The 17,011-nt window shown below is 31.2% G+C and overlaps 1 protein-coding gene across 2 annotated transcripts; it reads left to right on the top strand.

Moving 5' to 3' along the window:
* The first annotated feature begins 7,412 nt into the window (after positions 1-7,412).
* LOC133692444 (centromere/kinetochore protein zw10 homolog) lies at positions 7,413-15,644 on the top strand. Of its 2 annotated transcripts, XM_062113402.1 has the most exons (14): positions 7,414-8,115; positions 8,406-8,546; positions 9,098-9,271; positions 9,591-9,749; positions 11,667-11,900; positions 11,979-12,131; positions 12,315-12,407; positions 12,892-12,987; positions 13,262-13,390; positions 13,493-13,570; positions 13,669-13,827; positions 13,908-14,058; positions 14,168-14,250; positions 14,862-15,644. In XM_062113402.1, exons 1-14 carry the CDS (start codon positions 7,567-7,569, stop codon positions 14,943-14,945), a joined length of 2,283 nt encoding a protein of 760 aa, XP_061969386.1. In that variant the 5' UTR covers positions 7,414-7,566; the 3' UTR covers positions 14,946-15,644. The 2 variants fall into 2 exon arrangements, with proteins under 2 accessions (XP_061969387.1, XP_061969386.1); XM_062113403.1 differs by lacking the exon at positions 9,098-9,271 and having other exon boundaries at positions 7,413-8,115.
* Positions 15,645-17,011: the final 1,367 nt, after the last annotated feature.

Below are 17,011 nucleotides of genomic sequence, written 5' to 3' on the forward strand. Positions count from 1 at the left end.
AAAATAATATTTTTTTTATTTTTTTAAATTTATTTGTAACATCAACACATCAGATTAATCTAAAAATACTTTAAAGCAAAAACAATTTTAAATTTTAACAAAAAAACTGGTTAAAACTTTCTCCTGAATGCCGCTAAATAAAAACCTTGAAAAAAGATCAAACAAAACGTTTAGTATATGTATTAAAGGGTCAAAGCTTGGCAAACCTTTTTTCCAATAAATAAAAAAAAAGGCCATAAATCTTACGCAGAAGAACCATTATTTCATCAATGAATAATAATTAACCTATAAAATCCATCAATAAGCAAAGGTAAACGAAGATTCCTCCATTTATCTCCTATTATCCCTACATGCAAGAACAATTAAAAAAAAACCTATCAATTTGAAATCTGGACTTTTTTCAAAAAAAAAAAAAAGAAGAAGAATGGAGACAAAGTAACGATGTTCAGGAGCAGAAATAGCAAAATCCAACTCCAAAAAATGACTCTAACTTCAAGAGTTCATCCTTTTTCCCCTCGTCATCAATGCCTGCAAGAACAACCTGCAGAAATCCCATTAGCTTTAACTACCAATTTTCTTTTAAAGAACGAAGACGCACAACCAAAGAAACAATGTTCGCTGGAATAATTAATTAAAAACCCCAATAATCAACAATTACCTACTAAAATAATAAAAAATAAAATGAAATTAAGCCTGGATGCACTAATTTTGAGTGGGAAAGAGAGGGAGAAGAAGCCTAGATGCATTGACCTTTTAGCTGCCAAAAAATCAAAAAGCAAAGGAAAAATTATGGTCTCCGAACAGCCATGTCTCTCGGTAAAAGGAAGGACGCGCGCAAAGCAGGAGAAGAAGTTGAACAAAATTATTGTAGGATCAACAAAAGTTTTAGCGATCAACACTGCTTGAGTCCTTAGTAAAATACCTTACAATCCATAATGCTTATCTTTATCTCTTTTAGTTTTTTCTATTAATAGCAAGATCAACAAAATATTTTTAGCGATAAACACTGTTTGAATCTATGTATAAGAGCTCACAATTCACAGTATTTATTTAATATATTTGAATTTATAAGCATTTGATTCTCGGCTAATATTTTATTATTGTTTGATGATATAATTCTAGTGCTTTTCAAATGCTTTTTTCTAAAAAAAACCCATAAACTTAATGTCTTTTTTAATTTTTTTTAGCTAAATTTGATACAAGGATATTAAATTTATATATTTATATAAAAAAAACATCAAATTTAATATAGTAAATAATATTTTTAAAACATATTTTTAATCATATTACCAAATAAACACTTATCAAAATCTTTAACTAGACTATATAGTGTTGTCCATTTGGTTTTGAGGTTACATCTACAGTGCAATCTCAGTTCTAATAAAAAATATTAAAATAATATTTTTTTTAGAAAAGCATTTTTAAACGGATCTTTTTAGGCTATTTAAAATTCTGAATATTGAATTCAATTTATAAGGTTGAATTAATTATTTTATTTAAAAATCTTTTGAGAATATTAATTTGAATTTTAAATAAAATTCAATTCATAAAAAAAAAAGAACAAGAAGCAAATGAAAAACCCTTGGATTTGCTCTCCCCTCTGATTTGCTAAAGGGAGTCTGTTCTAATTAACTTTGAAAACTATTTTCTAAAATACTCCTGTTTTTTTCTTTTTCCTTTTTTCTTCTAGAAAGTTCTTTGTCTCCTAAATTCCTTGGAGTGCACTTTTGTTGTGCAAAATCATAAAAGAATTTACTTGAAAGAAAAACCTAGTAAATAATAGTTTTTATGAAAGATAACATGTGAAGGAGCCAATAAAAATAATCATCGATAAAGCTCTTACACTTACTTTTTGTTGAAAATTTGAAATTGCATGCTACCTTGTGATTGGCGTAACCTCCTTGTTTTAAATGTAAATGGCAGAAGTAAGATCCAGCCAGATATAATTCTAGTCGAGAGAAGGACACGTGGATTTTAAAAAAAAATAGCTTTCAAACAAAATAAAAGATGATATTTTGTCCTGTTATCAAAGGTCTAAAGATATTGGATCCTATAGCAAAAAAGCTGTCTTAGGTTATGGTGGCAGGCAATACCCAAAGATGTTGGTTCTAGTGGCAACAGAGTTTAATTTTTTATTTTTTAATATTAATATATCAAAATAGTAAAAAACAATATTTAAAAAAATAATTTAATACTTTTCAAAAAAAAATTATTTTTCAAAAAATCAAAAAACAGTAGCACTTCAACATGTAACTAACACTAATATTGGATTTTTTATTTAGAGTTTTGCTCAACAACTTATGCTTAATATAGAATAATTATTTTGGTAATTTAGTCTTTTTATTATTATTACTCAAACTTATTTTTCTATTTAATAAATATATTTTTATAAATACACCTAACTCTCAATAGTTGAAGGAAGTTCTATACAGTTTATCTTTTTTATTTGTATAGAGACTAATTTACTTCTTCTGACATTGAAAATCAAAATAAAAATAATGATAAGGTCTAAAAAAAAAAGAAAAAGAATTGTGAAGATTCAACTAAGAATTGTGAAGATTCAACTAAATTCTAAATACCCTTTAAAAATTACAAACTTGGATTCAATTACCCACAACCAACTAATATAATCCACACCCGCGGAATTTATCTTATTAATCTATAAAACCTTATATTTCAAGAAATTAAACTTTAGATTTATTAGTAACAATATAACACATGCAACAGACAAAAAGGAATACTAATAAATCTTACACTGCGAGGCAAGATTCAAAGCTATTTTGGGTTTTATACCTGTCAGGATCCAATTGGATTGTGGATCCTGCACAACCAGGACCGACAATCCCTCTGGGTCTAGCTTTGGGTCCTGCACATGTCATAATCCAACACCTAAATGGATTATGCACCGTTAGGACTCCAAGGGATTTCGAGTCCTGCACCCGGCAGGACCCAACACTCAATTAGGTTCTACACAGTGCCGGACTCAAAGCTAATTTGGGTGTTGCACCCTGCAGGATCCAAAGCTATTACATGACCCAACACCCAATTGGGTTCCACACCCTGCAGGACCCAACACTCAATTAGGTCTTTTATTTATGTATTGAATAATATATATAATTCAAAACTACTGCATAAAAAATTTAAAGATAATAAAACATTGATAAAATCTTAATTCTCCTACACTAATGTTATAATATTAAAATATCTTCTATTACTCAAAATAAAATCTCTTATATAATACCTAAAATTTATAAAGTGAATCAAAAATTTATTGAGAGTTTATTCTCTTTACAGTATTAAAAAAAATCAATAAGATAAAAAAGAAAAAAATAAAGAGAAAAAAAACATAAAATTGGAAATATCTTAAAATAGTTTTTTAAAAATATATTAAGATAATATTTTTTTATTTTTTGAAATCTATTTTTTATATAATCACATCAAAAATAATTTTGAAGTAAAGAAAAAAATTTAAAATTTTCAAATTTCATGGGTCTCACTTCGCAGTCAAGCACAATATCAATATATTTTTAAAAAAAAATGTTATTTTGAAGTAAAGAAAAAAATTTACAATTTTCAAATTTCCTAGGTCTCGTTTCGCAGCCAGACACAATCTTAATATATTTTTAAAAAAAATCAAAAAATAATACAAAAACATAAAAATTATTAATTTGAAATGAAGCAAAAACTTAAAAATCATCAAAAACTTTTCATAGAATTTTTGAAACTCAAAATCAAACATGTTTTAGTTAGAAAATTCAACCCAATCTCAAACAAAAAAAATTATCATCACTCAACTTTTGTACAATAAAAAACAAGGTCACGTCAATTTATCTTGTCTTTACTGCATGAAAAAAACATCAATAAAAGAAAAGAAAAAAACATTTTAAGAGGAAGTACTAAAATAATATTTAATGGATGAGAATGGTAGAATTGTTAATCAAGATTCGTACAATAAAAACGTTTTGAATCCATTCAAATTGAATTGGTATCTTCTCCATCATAATTATCATCATAATTATTTTGAAGAAAAATTCAGAATAATTAACCTGGGACACTTTATTTTTTCTATAATGGATGACTATTTAAAAAAGCTCTTTCCACTATCAGGTACTAAAGGCTTTCTTCTTCCAGTGGTAGTAGCCCTCCGCCGTGATTCTCATCCTCTTCTTTCATTAGAAGCTTACTTACGGTCATCCAGTAGTATCGCTTGCTTACTTGCTTACAAAATAATAAGTTTGGCTAAGGGTCCTGGTGGAGGGAAGGCCCAACGTTGTTGGGTTCTAGTGAAGCAGGGTCCAACACTATTTGCACTTTTGAAAGTGTTTTGGGTCTGACTTGTCAATCATACCCAACAGCGTTAGGTCCGGCTAACAAAGCCAGACCCAACGACTTGACAGGACCCACGCTGATGGGTCTTGCTCGTAGGAGGAGCCAAGGCTGATGGGTCTAGCAGCAGCAGGACCCAAAGCTATTTTGGATCTTTCCGGGGGCAGGAGTCAAGGCTGATGAGTCCAGCTACAGTAGGACCATAAGCTATTTTGGGTCTTTCTAGGGTAGGAGCCAACTAAACTGGGTGCTGCTTAGCCAGACCCAACTTAATATATTCTCCTTGGGTCTAGCATCCCGGTCGGACCCAATCTTTATATTTAAAAACAATACAAAAATATTAATTTGAAGTAAAGAAAACAATAAAAAAATTTAAATTTTTTTAGAGCATTTTTGAAACGCAAAAATAAATATGTTTTAATAAGAAAATTCAACCCAACCTGAAATGAGAAAAACAATTATCATCACCCACCTTTTGTATAATATAAAAAAGGTCACATTAATTATATCTTCTTTATAGTATGAAAAAAAAATCAATAAGAGAAAAGAAAAAAAATCAAGAGGAAAAAAATTAAAATTGGAAATATCTTAAAATATTTTTTTAAAAATATATTAAGATAATATTTTTTATTTTTGGAAATTTATTTTGTATATAATCACATCAAAATAATAATTTGAAGTAAAGAAAAAAAATTAAAATTTTCAAATTCGTCAATTTTTTTTTCATAGAATTTTTGAAACGCAAAATCAAATATGTTTTAATTAGAAAATTCAACCCAACCTCAAACAAACAAAAATTATCATCACCCCCAACTTTTGTACAAAAAAAAGGTCACATCAATTTATCTCGTCTTTACAGTATGAAAAAAACATCAATAAAAGAAAAGAAAAAAACATTTTAAGAGGAAATACTAAAATATTATTTAATGGATGAAAACGGTAAATTGTTAATCAAGATCCGTACATTAACAACATTTTTAATCTATTCAAATTGAATTAGTATCTTCTCCGTCATAATTATCATCATAATTATTGTGAAGAAACATTCAGAATAATTAACCTGGAACACTTTATTTTTTCTATACTAGATGACTATTTAAAAAAGCTCTTTCCACTATCAGGTACTAAAGGCTTTCTTCTTCCAGTGGTAGTAGCCCTCCACCATGATTCTCATCCTCTTCTTTCGTTTAGAAGCTTGATTACAATCAACCAGTGGTATCGCTTGCTTACTTGCTTACATAATACTAAGATTGGCTAAGGGTCCTAGTGAAAGGAGGGCCCAATGTTGTTGGGTCATTGTCGGAGGGAGGCCCCAAAGCTGTTGGGTCCCGGTGGAAAGGAGGCTCAAACATTGTTGGGTCCTAGTGAAACGGGGCTCAACGCTATTTGCACTTTTGAAAATGTTTTGGGTATGACTTGTCAACCAAAACCCAACAACGTTGGGTCCGACTACCAAAGCCAGACCCATTGGCTTGGGGCAGAGAAGGCCACGCCCCCAGCCGCAATTTTTAGAGTGCTACAGTGTCGTCCACAGTGCAAATAGTTTATAGCCACAATGTCATCCATTTGTGTCCACAGTAAATCTATAGTGTTTCTACAATTTTTTTTCCATATGTTTTAATATATAGTAAAATAACTATGCAGCCAAGCGGTTTGTTAATAAATTTATGTCTTTTTCATATGTTTTTTTATATAATTTAATATTATTATTGATATTATAAATATTACTGTTAGATCAAGTCAAGTATTCAACCAAAAAAATAATAGCCCCAATCTCTCTGATCTGCCAAACTCCAATTTTTTTTTGGCGTTGTGGGTCTAGCACTGCTTTTTGATTTGCTTTGTTCAGTTGTTGAGATGAGTTGTCCTTGAAGACAACACCTGGACGAACCAGATCAGATGCTTAAGAGTATTTTATTAGGATTCCATGACAGTGATTTTGTTCAAATCCAGCAGAGTTTTGTTTTGTTACGTTTCGTTTTTTTTTTTCGTTTTTTTTGTTTTACATGTTTTTCCTGTCAAGATTGTTTTTTTTTTTTTAATTATTTTTGTTAATTTTTTTTAATATTAAACTGGTTAAGAATTTAGTTATGTAATTTTTTTCTTTAAAACATTATGAATTGCTACAATGTTTCCTTACATGTTTTTTTTTCTTTTTTTTAATAAATTTTTTTTTTCAAAATGATCTTTGTCGATTTTATTTTTTCATATTGATCTTGTTGAGAATTTTGCTTCGTAGTTTTTTTTAAAAAAAACACTATAGATTACTACAATGTTTCTCCACATAGTTTTTGTTTTGTTACAGTGTTTCCCCATATGTTTTTTGTCAAAATTATATTTGTCAAATGTTTTTTTAATATTGAACTGGTTGAGAATTTAGCTTTAACTTTCCCCGCATGTTTTTTTCCCTTTGTTTTATTTTGTTTTTGCTTTTTTTTCCCCAAAATTGTCTTCTTCTTTTTTTCATTTTTTTTCTTTTTTGTGTTTTTTTTCAGAATTGTTTTTGTCGATTTTATTTTTTTAATATTGAACTGATTGAGAATTTAACTTTGTAGTTTTTTTCTTTATAACACTGTGGATTGCTACAGTGTTTCTCCACATGGTTTTTTTTTTCCAGAATTATCTTGGTAGATTTTTTTTTATATTGAGATGATTGAAAATATAGTTTCGTAGTTTTTTCTTTAAAACACTGTGGATTGCTATAGTAGTTTCCCATATAATTTTTTTTATTATGATTTTTTTAAAAATTATCTGTCAATTTTATTATTTTTAATATTGATCTGATTGAGAATTACAACTGTAGATTTTCTCATGAAGCATTATAAATTGCCACAGTATTTTTCTATATGGTTTTTTTTGCTTTCGTTTTTCTTTATTATGATCTTTTTCAAAATTATTTTTGTTAATTTTATATTTTTAATATTAAGTTAATTAATAATTTTAACTTTATAGTTTTTTTTAAAAAAATATGGTGAATTATAACAATTTTTCTTTATATAATTTGTTTTATTTGTTTTATAATTTTTTTCATAAATCTATAAAAACGCACATGTCACAGGCCCGCGGCATCACGCGGGCCTCCTTTCTTGCTCGTTAATAGAAATCTCAAAGCCCATGACCGTTCATGTGACGTCGCGACAGCTACCAGACTAGCGCACGTTGTTCCTCTCCTCCGTTCTCCTCCGCCATCAACTTTCCTTTCCTTCAGTCACAAAAACAAAATCCTCTGATCGTTTGAAGATGGACGCTCTCTTCGACGCAATCAACGTTCGAGACCTTCTCTCAACGAGTGATCTCAGGGACCCAACCGCACCCCTCTCCGCACCCGATCTCCGCCTCCTCATAACCCGCCTCGAATCTCACTCTCTCCAAATCAAATCGAAAGTTAAATCCTACATCCTCGCTCACCACAGTGACTTCTCCTCTCTCTTCTCCCTCTGCAACGACGCCGTTTCTCGAACCGACCAGATTAACCAGTGCCTATTAGATCTTCTAGCTCTGGTTTCCGATTCTCCGATTGATGGCGAGATTAGGGAGATTGTTGAGGAGTTGAGTGGGAAGATGAAGGAGGCGAGGGAAAAGAGGGAAATATTGGATTTGGTGAGGATAATTGTGGGAATTAGTGAGAGGTTGGGAGGGATAAAAGAGGGAGTGAAGAATGGACGGCTGAGACTTGCGGCTGTTGATATTAGGGATTTGAAGAAGGTATTGAGGATTGGTGATGAGGAGGAGAGAGAGCCTGTTGTGTATGGTTTGTTGAGGAAGGAGTGGCTCGATTGCTTCGAGGAGGTAATGGTTTTCTTTCTTCGATTTATTTATTTTTGGAGAGATAGCTAAGCTCTGTTTGGTTGCTGAGAGAAAAAAAGAAGGAAAATGACGAAAGTCTTGCTGGATATATAGAAGCGCAGAATTGTTTTCTTAGGAGTTAACAAAAGCTTCATTTGAGTAAGATAGTTCTGTTAGTTTAAGTGAAGTGATGATATTTATTTTCTTAGTGGATTGTGAATTGTGATTGATATATTTGTGATTTTTATTGAGTGTATCATTGTTTTTTAGAGGAATTGGATTTGGGTTTGTAGATTCAAGAGATGCTTGTGAAATTCGTGGAAAATGCAGTGCAGTTCGAGCCAGATTCTAGTATTGTTCGAGTCAAGTATCGGTTGAGTGTTGATGGCATTGCTGGGGTTGTGGATCTCCACAGTGTTTTGGACTCAATGGAAGTGAGTGCACCCATCATCTCTTCATTTTTGTTTGTGTAAATGCAAAAGTAGTTTTCAAACATGATGTGTTTATAATTTAATCACGCCTGAAGTTGAGGTGTTAGTGATAACATCGAAGCATTTCATGAATTCTATGACCCGTTTATTTCAATTTAATGTATGGAAAAATTCTGTTGTCTAAGCCTCTATTGCACTGCCTGTTTGTGAAGCTTGATTTATATTTATTTGTAGTATTTTGGCCTTGGTAAAATATCTCTGTGGCTTTGTGTTGAAGGGGTGCAATTGCATGCCTTAGTTCTGTAAAAGAAACACTACTTTTTCTTAATGTGCATTAAGAACTATTACTTGCTATAGAAAAACTCAAATCACCTTTCACATTAACATTTATTTGACACTCTTCCTTTCACTGGATTTTTACCAGGAGAAAAAAAAAACCCAAAGGGAATCCCTAGTTAATCACCCCCGTTTGTGGATGTGCTTTATGTTACAAATGGTTCTCTGTGCAATTGGAAGCTTCAATTGTCAAATTCACTTATGATGGATTATTGTAGGTGATTGGTATATTAGACTATGGGTTTGCTAAAGTGGCTGACCAAATGATCAAGCATGTCATCATTCCTGTTGTAAAGAAAGGATCATCCATTTTATCCATGGAAGATCTGAAAGACGTCTCCAAAGAAATGACTGGGGCAATATTGAAAATACTATCAACAAGCAATCCAATGGTAAATATGGCTTAATAACATTTTCTAAAATTTTCGCTTATATTGCACTGGTTTCTATTACAGTGGGAGGTTAATGGCAATGAATGTTATGCAGATTGCTGAAACCCTACCAATAGTGTTTGCTTTATCATTTTGATAGGGCATTGTTTTGAGAATATGTAACTTCATACTTTCCATCCAAAAACAGCATTAGCAGTCTTACAGATGGAGTAAATGTGTCTGTCAATAGATCAATCCAATGAGGTCTCTTCCTTATTTATGTTCTTACTGGAGTGTGTTTATCATTGCTTTGACATTTCCTTTTTCTCCAATATCGAAGGTCGATGTGGATGGTGAGATCATCTATTCAAGGATTATTCAGGTTATAAACTTTGTTTGCAAGTGCATATGTTTTGAGAATCCTTCTTGGATTCGATGCTTTGGAAGGTTGACATGGCCAAGGATATCAGAACTTGTTATTTCTAACTTTCTCTCCAAGGTTTGTTTTTCTGAAATCTTTGTACTTTAGCTACAATGTTTTTTCTGTTCTGTATTTTGTTCACTTTTCCTGATAATTCATTAATGCTGGTATTTATGTTTATTATTTTTCCCATTGAATCTTTAGATAGATGTATTGATATTGATCATACTGTTTCCAAATGTTTGAGTACACATTCATTTATTAATGGACAACATTTGTACTTTAAACAAGTATTTAGAACCTGTCTTATTTTTGTTTGTAAATTTTATCCAAGATTATGATGCCTGCTTGTTTAGACTATGAATTGTGTAGTTATTCTCAACCAATTTCAAATAAAGTTGCGTCCCATTCTGGGACTACTATAACACTAGCTGGACAAACCATTGTACCTATGACCGTAATGAATGTGAGATGGGGGACACTTGTAACAATCTTGAATGACGTATCAAATATTTTTTTTAAAAAAAACAAACAGACAGAGTTGTACTAAATTTTGGACATGATGGAGGCGTGTGAATCATTGACTTGGTTATATGAAGTTTGAAATTGGCATATGAATTTAAGTTTTCCATACTGTATTGGTAGTGTGGGTTTTATGGATTTACTGGAGACACCCAAACACTGAATTGTATGGATGAGAGACGTGCTTTAAGAAAATCTACCTCATATTTGTGGTAGAGATATTGAATGAGACATTATAGGGGATTCATCTGGTGCATGTCTCCTTAAAGTAGATGTTTGATCATGTCCAAAATGATGCTGCCTTTTATTTTCTTTATATGCAAAGAGTTCAATAAGAGAGGCTAATGAGCTTGAGTTCTGTGTACTTTGTCTCTTGTAACATGCAGTCGTCCATTGAAAATAAGTCTTATAACCCCTATACTTCAAGTATGTCAATACCATTAGTCAGTCACTTCTCATTTAGACCTTGACTTTGGAATATGCTCTAGATTTTTGAAGAAGTCATGGAAAAAATAACAAATGGGGAAAAATTAAAAACCTAAATAGATAAGAATGAAACATATAATAAAACCAAGATAAAAAAATATGTAAGCTTAAAAAGATAACACATTGACCTCAATCTTTTAATTTTTGTAATATGACTTATCATAATTGGTATGTAATTTGTTTCAATTATTGCTTTTATGAAAAATTCTTTAAGTAAACAGGTCTACATGGTCTAAAAATTAAAAATCAGTATCATATATATGATCACTTAATTGACTTGAAATAATATTCAAATTTAAAAGTCTAATGGTAATTGTCAAACAAATGATTATGCATTCGCATACTTCATAATTTTTCTTAACTTACATATTTTGAAAATCATATTTTTGAAGTCAATCACCTGTTTTTGCAATTTTACATTCCACAATTTCATGAACCCGGTATTTTTATTCTATTGATTCATTATCCACTTTTACTTAGAAATATCTACTTAATGTAAATCAAGTATCCGTTAAAAGCTTTTATTATCAAGTTTTATCCCCAAACAATTGCAAAATCTTTGCTTTAGATTTTACTATTTTGCAATAAAGTATTTCATTCTTTTCAATTTAATTGAAAACAAAAGGTATTTTGAAGGGTGAAGGGCAGGTTTGATTGACTAGTATAACAAAAAATAAAAATAGAGCTGATTTTAAGTATTTTGGTGGTAGAATTTAATTGGTTGTTAAGACATTAACTTGGTCCTCGATAGCATCATATCAGATGATCAATCAGATTGTTTATCAACTGGAAAATATATTTGATCACATCTATTCATGAATCCATAGTGATCCACTGAATTCCTAATGATCCACCAAAGTTCATGGTTGATCGCATCAGTGACATACTGAATGGCAATATTTTCTCACAATATATATATTTCATATTTATGCAATTATCTTTGGCAGAAGCCCCGTGGATGAAATTGAGTGTGAGTTCTTGTTCCAGGCTGTCCCTGAAGATGCTTCTAAACTTGCTGGTTTTCAGAAGATCATCAAAGACACATATGAGTTTGAAACTGCTTTGAAGGAGATGGCATTTATTTCAGCATCTGATAGCACAGACCAAAAGTTGAGCAACTTTGCTGAAAATGTCGAGCTTCACTTTGCTTCTAGGAAGAAGATCGAAATCTTGGCAAAGGCTAGAAATTTGCTTCTACAGTGTGACTTCACTATTCCTCAAGTGAGCTTCTAAGGTTGAAATGCATGTCTCTTGATACTATGATATGTTTTAAACCATGAATAATGTATATTTCTGCAGGAATATACAAGAAAAGGTCATCCAATGAAGTATTATAGTGGGACAGCTGTAAATTATTATGAACATGTTGTTGACTTGCTTTTTCTGTCCGAGAGGTGTTTGGTGTCCAAAGCAGCTACTCAACTGATGGATCTTGTACATCAGACACTTAAGGTAACTGGTCTAAAGATACAAAAACTTAAACTCATATACACATGATAATTTAGATGTCCTGAGTTCTTTCAAGCATTTGCATGTTTTTCTTGTTGGAGTGTTGAAAAGTCTAAGCTGTATGGCTTCTAAATTCACACCTAAAGCGCACTCACTATGCTCATGATTAATAGCCATTTGGTGCAGGACATTTGCTTGTCTTCTCCCAGAGTTGCATTGGAGTTCTATCATGCTGCCAGGGATGCTATCCTTCTCTATGAGGCTGTTGTTCCTGTCAAGGTTAGTGCATGGAATGCAGTCTCTTGACTCAAAGATATAACTGCAAAACTTATATATAAGTATTTGTGTATAAATACCACTGCAACTTACATTTGGTAAAAGCATGGGTTAAAACTTGTTAGGGAATTATTTTTTCTATGTTATGTGGAGGTTTTTCTTCCTCTTTGATTTAAGGCTAATTATAATCAGCTACTGTCAACAAAGCTGCTTTGATTTTTTAAATAATAATGTCATTTGAGCTTCGTTTTTACACTCCTTGCAATGGCTTTGGTGTGCTCAATTTCCTAAATTTATTGAGAAGCCTATTTTTGGTTTTTCTTTTGAGATGGATTATTCTTGTAGTATGTTTCATTTCTACCAGAGCTTGCTGGTACTTCTTCTTTATTCTGCAATCGTTATGATAGCTAAAAACAAATTATATGGGTGTTTCATGGCCTGTCCATGTCAGTGATTATGTTAGTAACGTTCAATTTAACTTATGAAGCTAGAAAAGCAGCTTGATGGAGTCAACCAGGTTGCTGTTCTCATGCACAATGACTGTTTCTATCTATCTCAAGAGATACTTGGACTGGCATTTGAGGTATCGATGTACTATAATTCTGCTAATCTGTTCGTATTAATGCTAGTTTTTCTTTCTTCTTCTCTCCCATTCTCATGTGTAATGCTGTAATCTAGAAATTAGGAATCCATAATTCTGCAGCAGTCTGCATTTCATTTTCTTCTCCTGGACTCTTTATATGGCATCCACCTCTATTGTTTCAGCAAGGAGATTTATTAATAACGAATTTTGTGTAAACTGATTTTTAAGTGGAATAGAAAAATAACTGTTTGCATATGTTCAAATGATGTTTCAGTATCGGTCAGACTTTCCGATTTCCATCAAGGAACATGCTGTTTTTGTTGATTTGGCTCCTCGATTTCAAGTAATGGCAGAGGAGATACTGCAGAGACAAATTCAGCTCGTTATTTCTAATTTGAAAGAGGTTTAGTGACTGAAATATTACTCTGACAATGCCAGAATTTTTTTCACCTTGACATTTTGAACTATCTGTTCACTCAACTCATGAAAAATACTGTTTTATTAGGCCATAGATGGTGCTGATGGTTTTCAGAACACTCATCAGGTTCAGCAATTTGAATCAGCAAAATTTAGCATAGATCAGGTTCATATATTTTATTACTGCACTTTTTTTCTTTTCTTTTGTTATTGTCTTTCTTGTAACTGTAACTGTATGACTAGAGCTAAATGTTTCATGATCAGGTTGTTTTTATTCTTGAAAAAGTACATATTATCTGGGAGCCACTCTTGCTGCCATCTACTTACAAGAAAAGCTTGTGTATGGTTCTAGAGTCCGTTTTTTCTAGAGTCACGAAAGACATACTCCTCCTAGATGATATGGCAGCTGAGGAAACATTACAGGTACGTTCATTTACTATGAATTTTCAGTTTGTGTCTACATATTTGTTTACTAGACATCTAATCTGTTCATATGTTCCCAGCTTCAAAGACTGATCCATTTGATGCTGGAAAGCATATCATCTTTAATGGAATCTCTGAGTACTGTCATTCAAAAGGAGAGGCCAGAAGAGTATCATACAAGTCTTGTAGATGATCTAATACCATCATTACGTAAAATCCGTAAAGTTGCAGGCAAGTATTCAGTCTGTCAATCAAGTTTTCTCTTGAAACTGATGGATGGCAAATGGCTGTCTTGCAACCAATGTTTGTTCTTATCTGTAGTTTTCTTTGTAATTTTCAGAACTTCTGGACATGCCTTTAAAATCCATTACAACAGCTTGGGAAAGTGGGGAACTCATCAGCATTGGGTTTACGATGCTAGAGGTATATATGCATATCTGAGAAAAAGCAATTACTATTTTTTTGCCTTCTCTTTTCTTGGTATGTCTTTGTGGCAAGCTCTCTATCTCTTGCATTAAATAGCTGGGTTGCACATTCGGCAATGACCCTACTTTTTTCATGTTTCCATCTATAAGAGTTGGAATTATTTTTATGAGTCTTGAATTCAATACTTTGTTGTCTCCAATTTGATATGAATGGATTCTATTTAGGCATACATCTCATCTATAGGTTTTGCTGTGATTTGATGGAAAAGGAAGTTAGTTACATTTTAGTTTTACCAGATGCTCTTGCCATGGTGAAATTTTCTTGTAATACCAAAAGTTGTATCTAGTGGTTCCTTCTACTTTCATTAGCGTCACCCGTGTCCCATAGTAGTTTGAGTTTGACTCTACTCTGCTCACTAGCAAGAAGCAAATAAGTCAGATACCTTATCTGTAACCCACCAGAGTTCTGATTTTCTTCCTATTCTGCTTCCAGCTTCATTCCTAGTAGAGCAAGGAAAAAGTGTTCCACTAGTTGTACTTCCTAACTGTATTTTACTGGTGGTATGTGTTATATGTTCATCTGTGCTTAGAAGTCCTTCACTTTTGCAGGTAAAAGATTTCATCAAAGCAATATTTACAGACTCCCCTCTGCGAAAAGAATGCCTATGGAGGATAGAAAACGTCGGCCTGTAAGCAACTAATTTAAACTCAATTACCATCTCACTCACTAGTTAAAGAGGGGAAGGGGAGAAAGAAAACATTTCCAATAGTTACGTTTTTTTGTGGCTGGGCTGTTGGAGTAAATCATGCGAACATTCATTGCTTCCCCAGTCCAATCAAAAGAGGTAGATTTACAGTTTTGTCACAGATTTTGTGAAGTTAAATCAATGGAGGACACGGCAGAATTTAGATTGAAGGTGTTTTCTGTAGAAAGTAGAATACCTGCCTGTACATTTACCAATTATTTATCCTAGGAAGAGTGAGGGAAAAGTCGGATCATTTTTGCCAAGGAATTTTATAAACCGTGTATCATTTTACAACTTCTTGACAGCTAGTTGCGGTAGATATTTCAGCAAACTGTGCAAATGCTATAAACTAGTGGCCTTCTAAAGAACGTATTTGGTTAAAAATCAATAGGTGAAATCCTTATATGCAGCCAAGTTTTGATGTTTCGAGGTTGAGGGATGGTGGTGAATGCTTTGTTGTAGCTCAGCGAGTATTTTGGCAGATTCCAGGAAATTTTGGGTGGTGCTCTGCTGTTAGGACTGAAGATGCTAGAGCTAAAGTGGTGTTGGTTTTACTTGGTGTAAAATAATAATTTAGAGTTTTTAGCGATATAATAACAATTTAGTCTCTTTGACCTTAAATTATAACTTAATTACTGTTTATGAATGTTAATTCTTAGAAACCTCAGCAAGTTTTTTTAAAATGAAACTGCCTTCTTTTGATTAATAAACAAAATACTAAAAGAGAAATGGATTTTATTATATCCTTTACTGGAATAATATTTTTATTTATACTTTATTAATGATTGAATTTCATGATGTTTTTTTTATAATTTGTTTTTTGTAAGGTTATTTCAGTTTCATGAAGGTTTTACAGGTTATCTTGGTTGTAATATTTTTTTAGTTGATTTTTTTTTAATTTTATTTTTTAATATTGGATTGATTAGTAATCATGTTTTGTGATTTGTTGTGATCTGATTTTAATAAGATTATTCTCATCTCGTTGTTCTTGTAATGGGTATGACGAGTTAATTCTAGTTTATTAAAATTGGTTTTGGTTTTTTATAACAACATTAGTGTTGTTATTCATTTTGGAGCCTCACATAAAAAAAATTAAAAAAAAAAGAAAGAGAGAAAAGAGAGAATACAAAAAAATTTAAAAAATTGGTAGAAAAACAAAGAACAAAAATATATTACTAAGAAGAATATATAAAAATGTCTAGGAAATTGCTGAAAGTTGGTTGAAGAATATTAAAATATATAAGATTATAAAATTTAATAGTATATTTTTTTATTAATGAAGCACTATTGGCAAAGAAAAATTTAATTTGAGAAAGAATTTAAAATTGGATGTTAATGACTTAATTGGAATTTTTCAAGGTTTAATTGAATTTATTGAGGGTTTAATCGTAAGAAAAAATAATTTTTGAAGTCAATTTAGATTTTAATTTGAAGAAAATAAAGTCTGGGTGTTAAATTGTAATTTTTAAAAGTTAATTTGATGAAATCAAAAGTTTAATTGTATAAATATTTAATATCAATGGATAATTAGAGACTTGATATTATAACTTAATTTACTGTTTATGAATGTTAATTCATAGAAAGCTCAACTAACTTTAAAAAAAAAAATTAAAATGAAACTGCCTTCTTTTGATTGATTAACAAAATACTAAATGAGAAATGAATTTTACTATATCCTTCAATCAAATAATATTTTTATTTTTTTATATTTTATTTTTAATTAATGATTGAACTTCATAATGTTTTTTATAATTTATTTTTTGTGAGGTTATTTCAGTTTCATGAAAGTTTTACTTGATAACTTAGTTGGTTTTAATTAATTTATTTATTTAATTGATTTTTTTTATTTTATCTTTTAATATTAGATTGATCGGTAATTATGTTTTGTGATTTGTTGTGATTTGATTTTAATAAGATTATTTTTATCTCATGATTCTTGTAATGGGTTTGGCGAGTTAATTCGAGTTGATTAAAGTCGGTTTTTTATCTTTTTTTCAATTTTAATTTTATCTT

The sequence above is a fragment of the Populus nigra genome, chromosome 4, assembly GCF_951802175.1.
Source record: "Populus nigra chromosome 4, ddPopNigr1.1, whole genome shotgun sequence".
NCBI lineage: Eukaryota > Viridiplantae > Streptophyta > Magnoliopsida > Malpighiales > Salicaceae > Populus > Populus nigra.

Bases quoted from the DNA above. Each gene is read 5' to 3' on its own strand.
- LOC133692444 (XM_062113402.1), top strand. From the start codon at position 7,567: ATGGACGCTCTCTTCGACGCAATCAACGTTCGAGACCTTCTCTCAACG. The intron at 11,901-11,978 runs GTGAGCTTCTAA...ATATTTCTGCAG, and splicing joins GTGACTTCACTATTCCTCAA to GAATATACAAGAAAAGGTCA. The intron at 13,391-13,492 runs GTTTAGTGACTG...CTGTTTTATTAG, and splicing joins TTATTTCTAATTTGAAAGAG to GCCATAGATGGTGCTGATGG.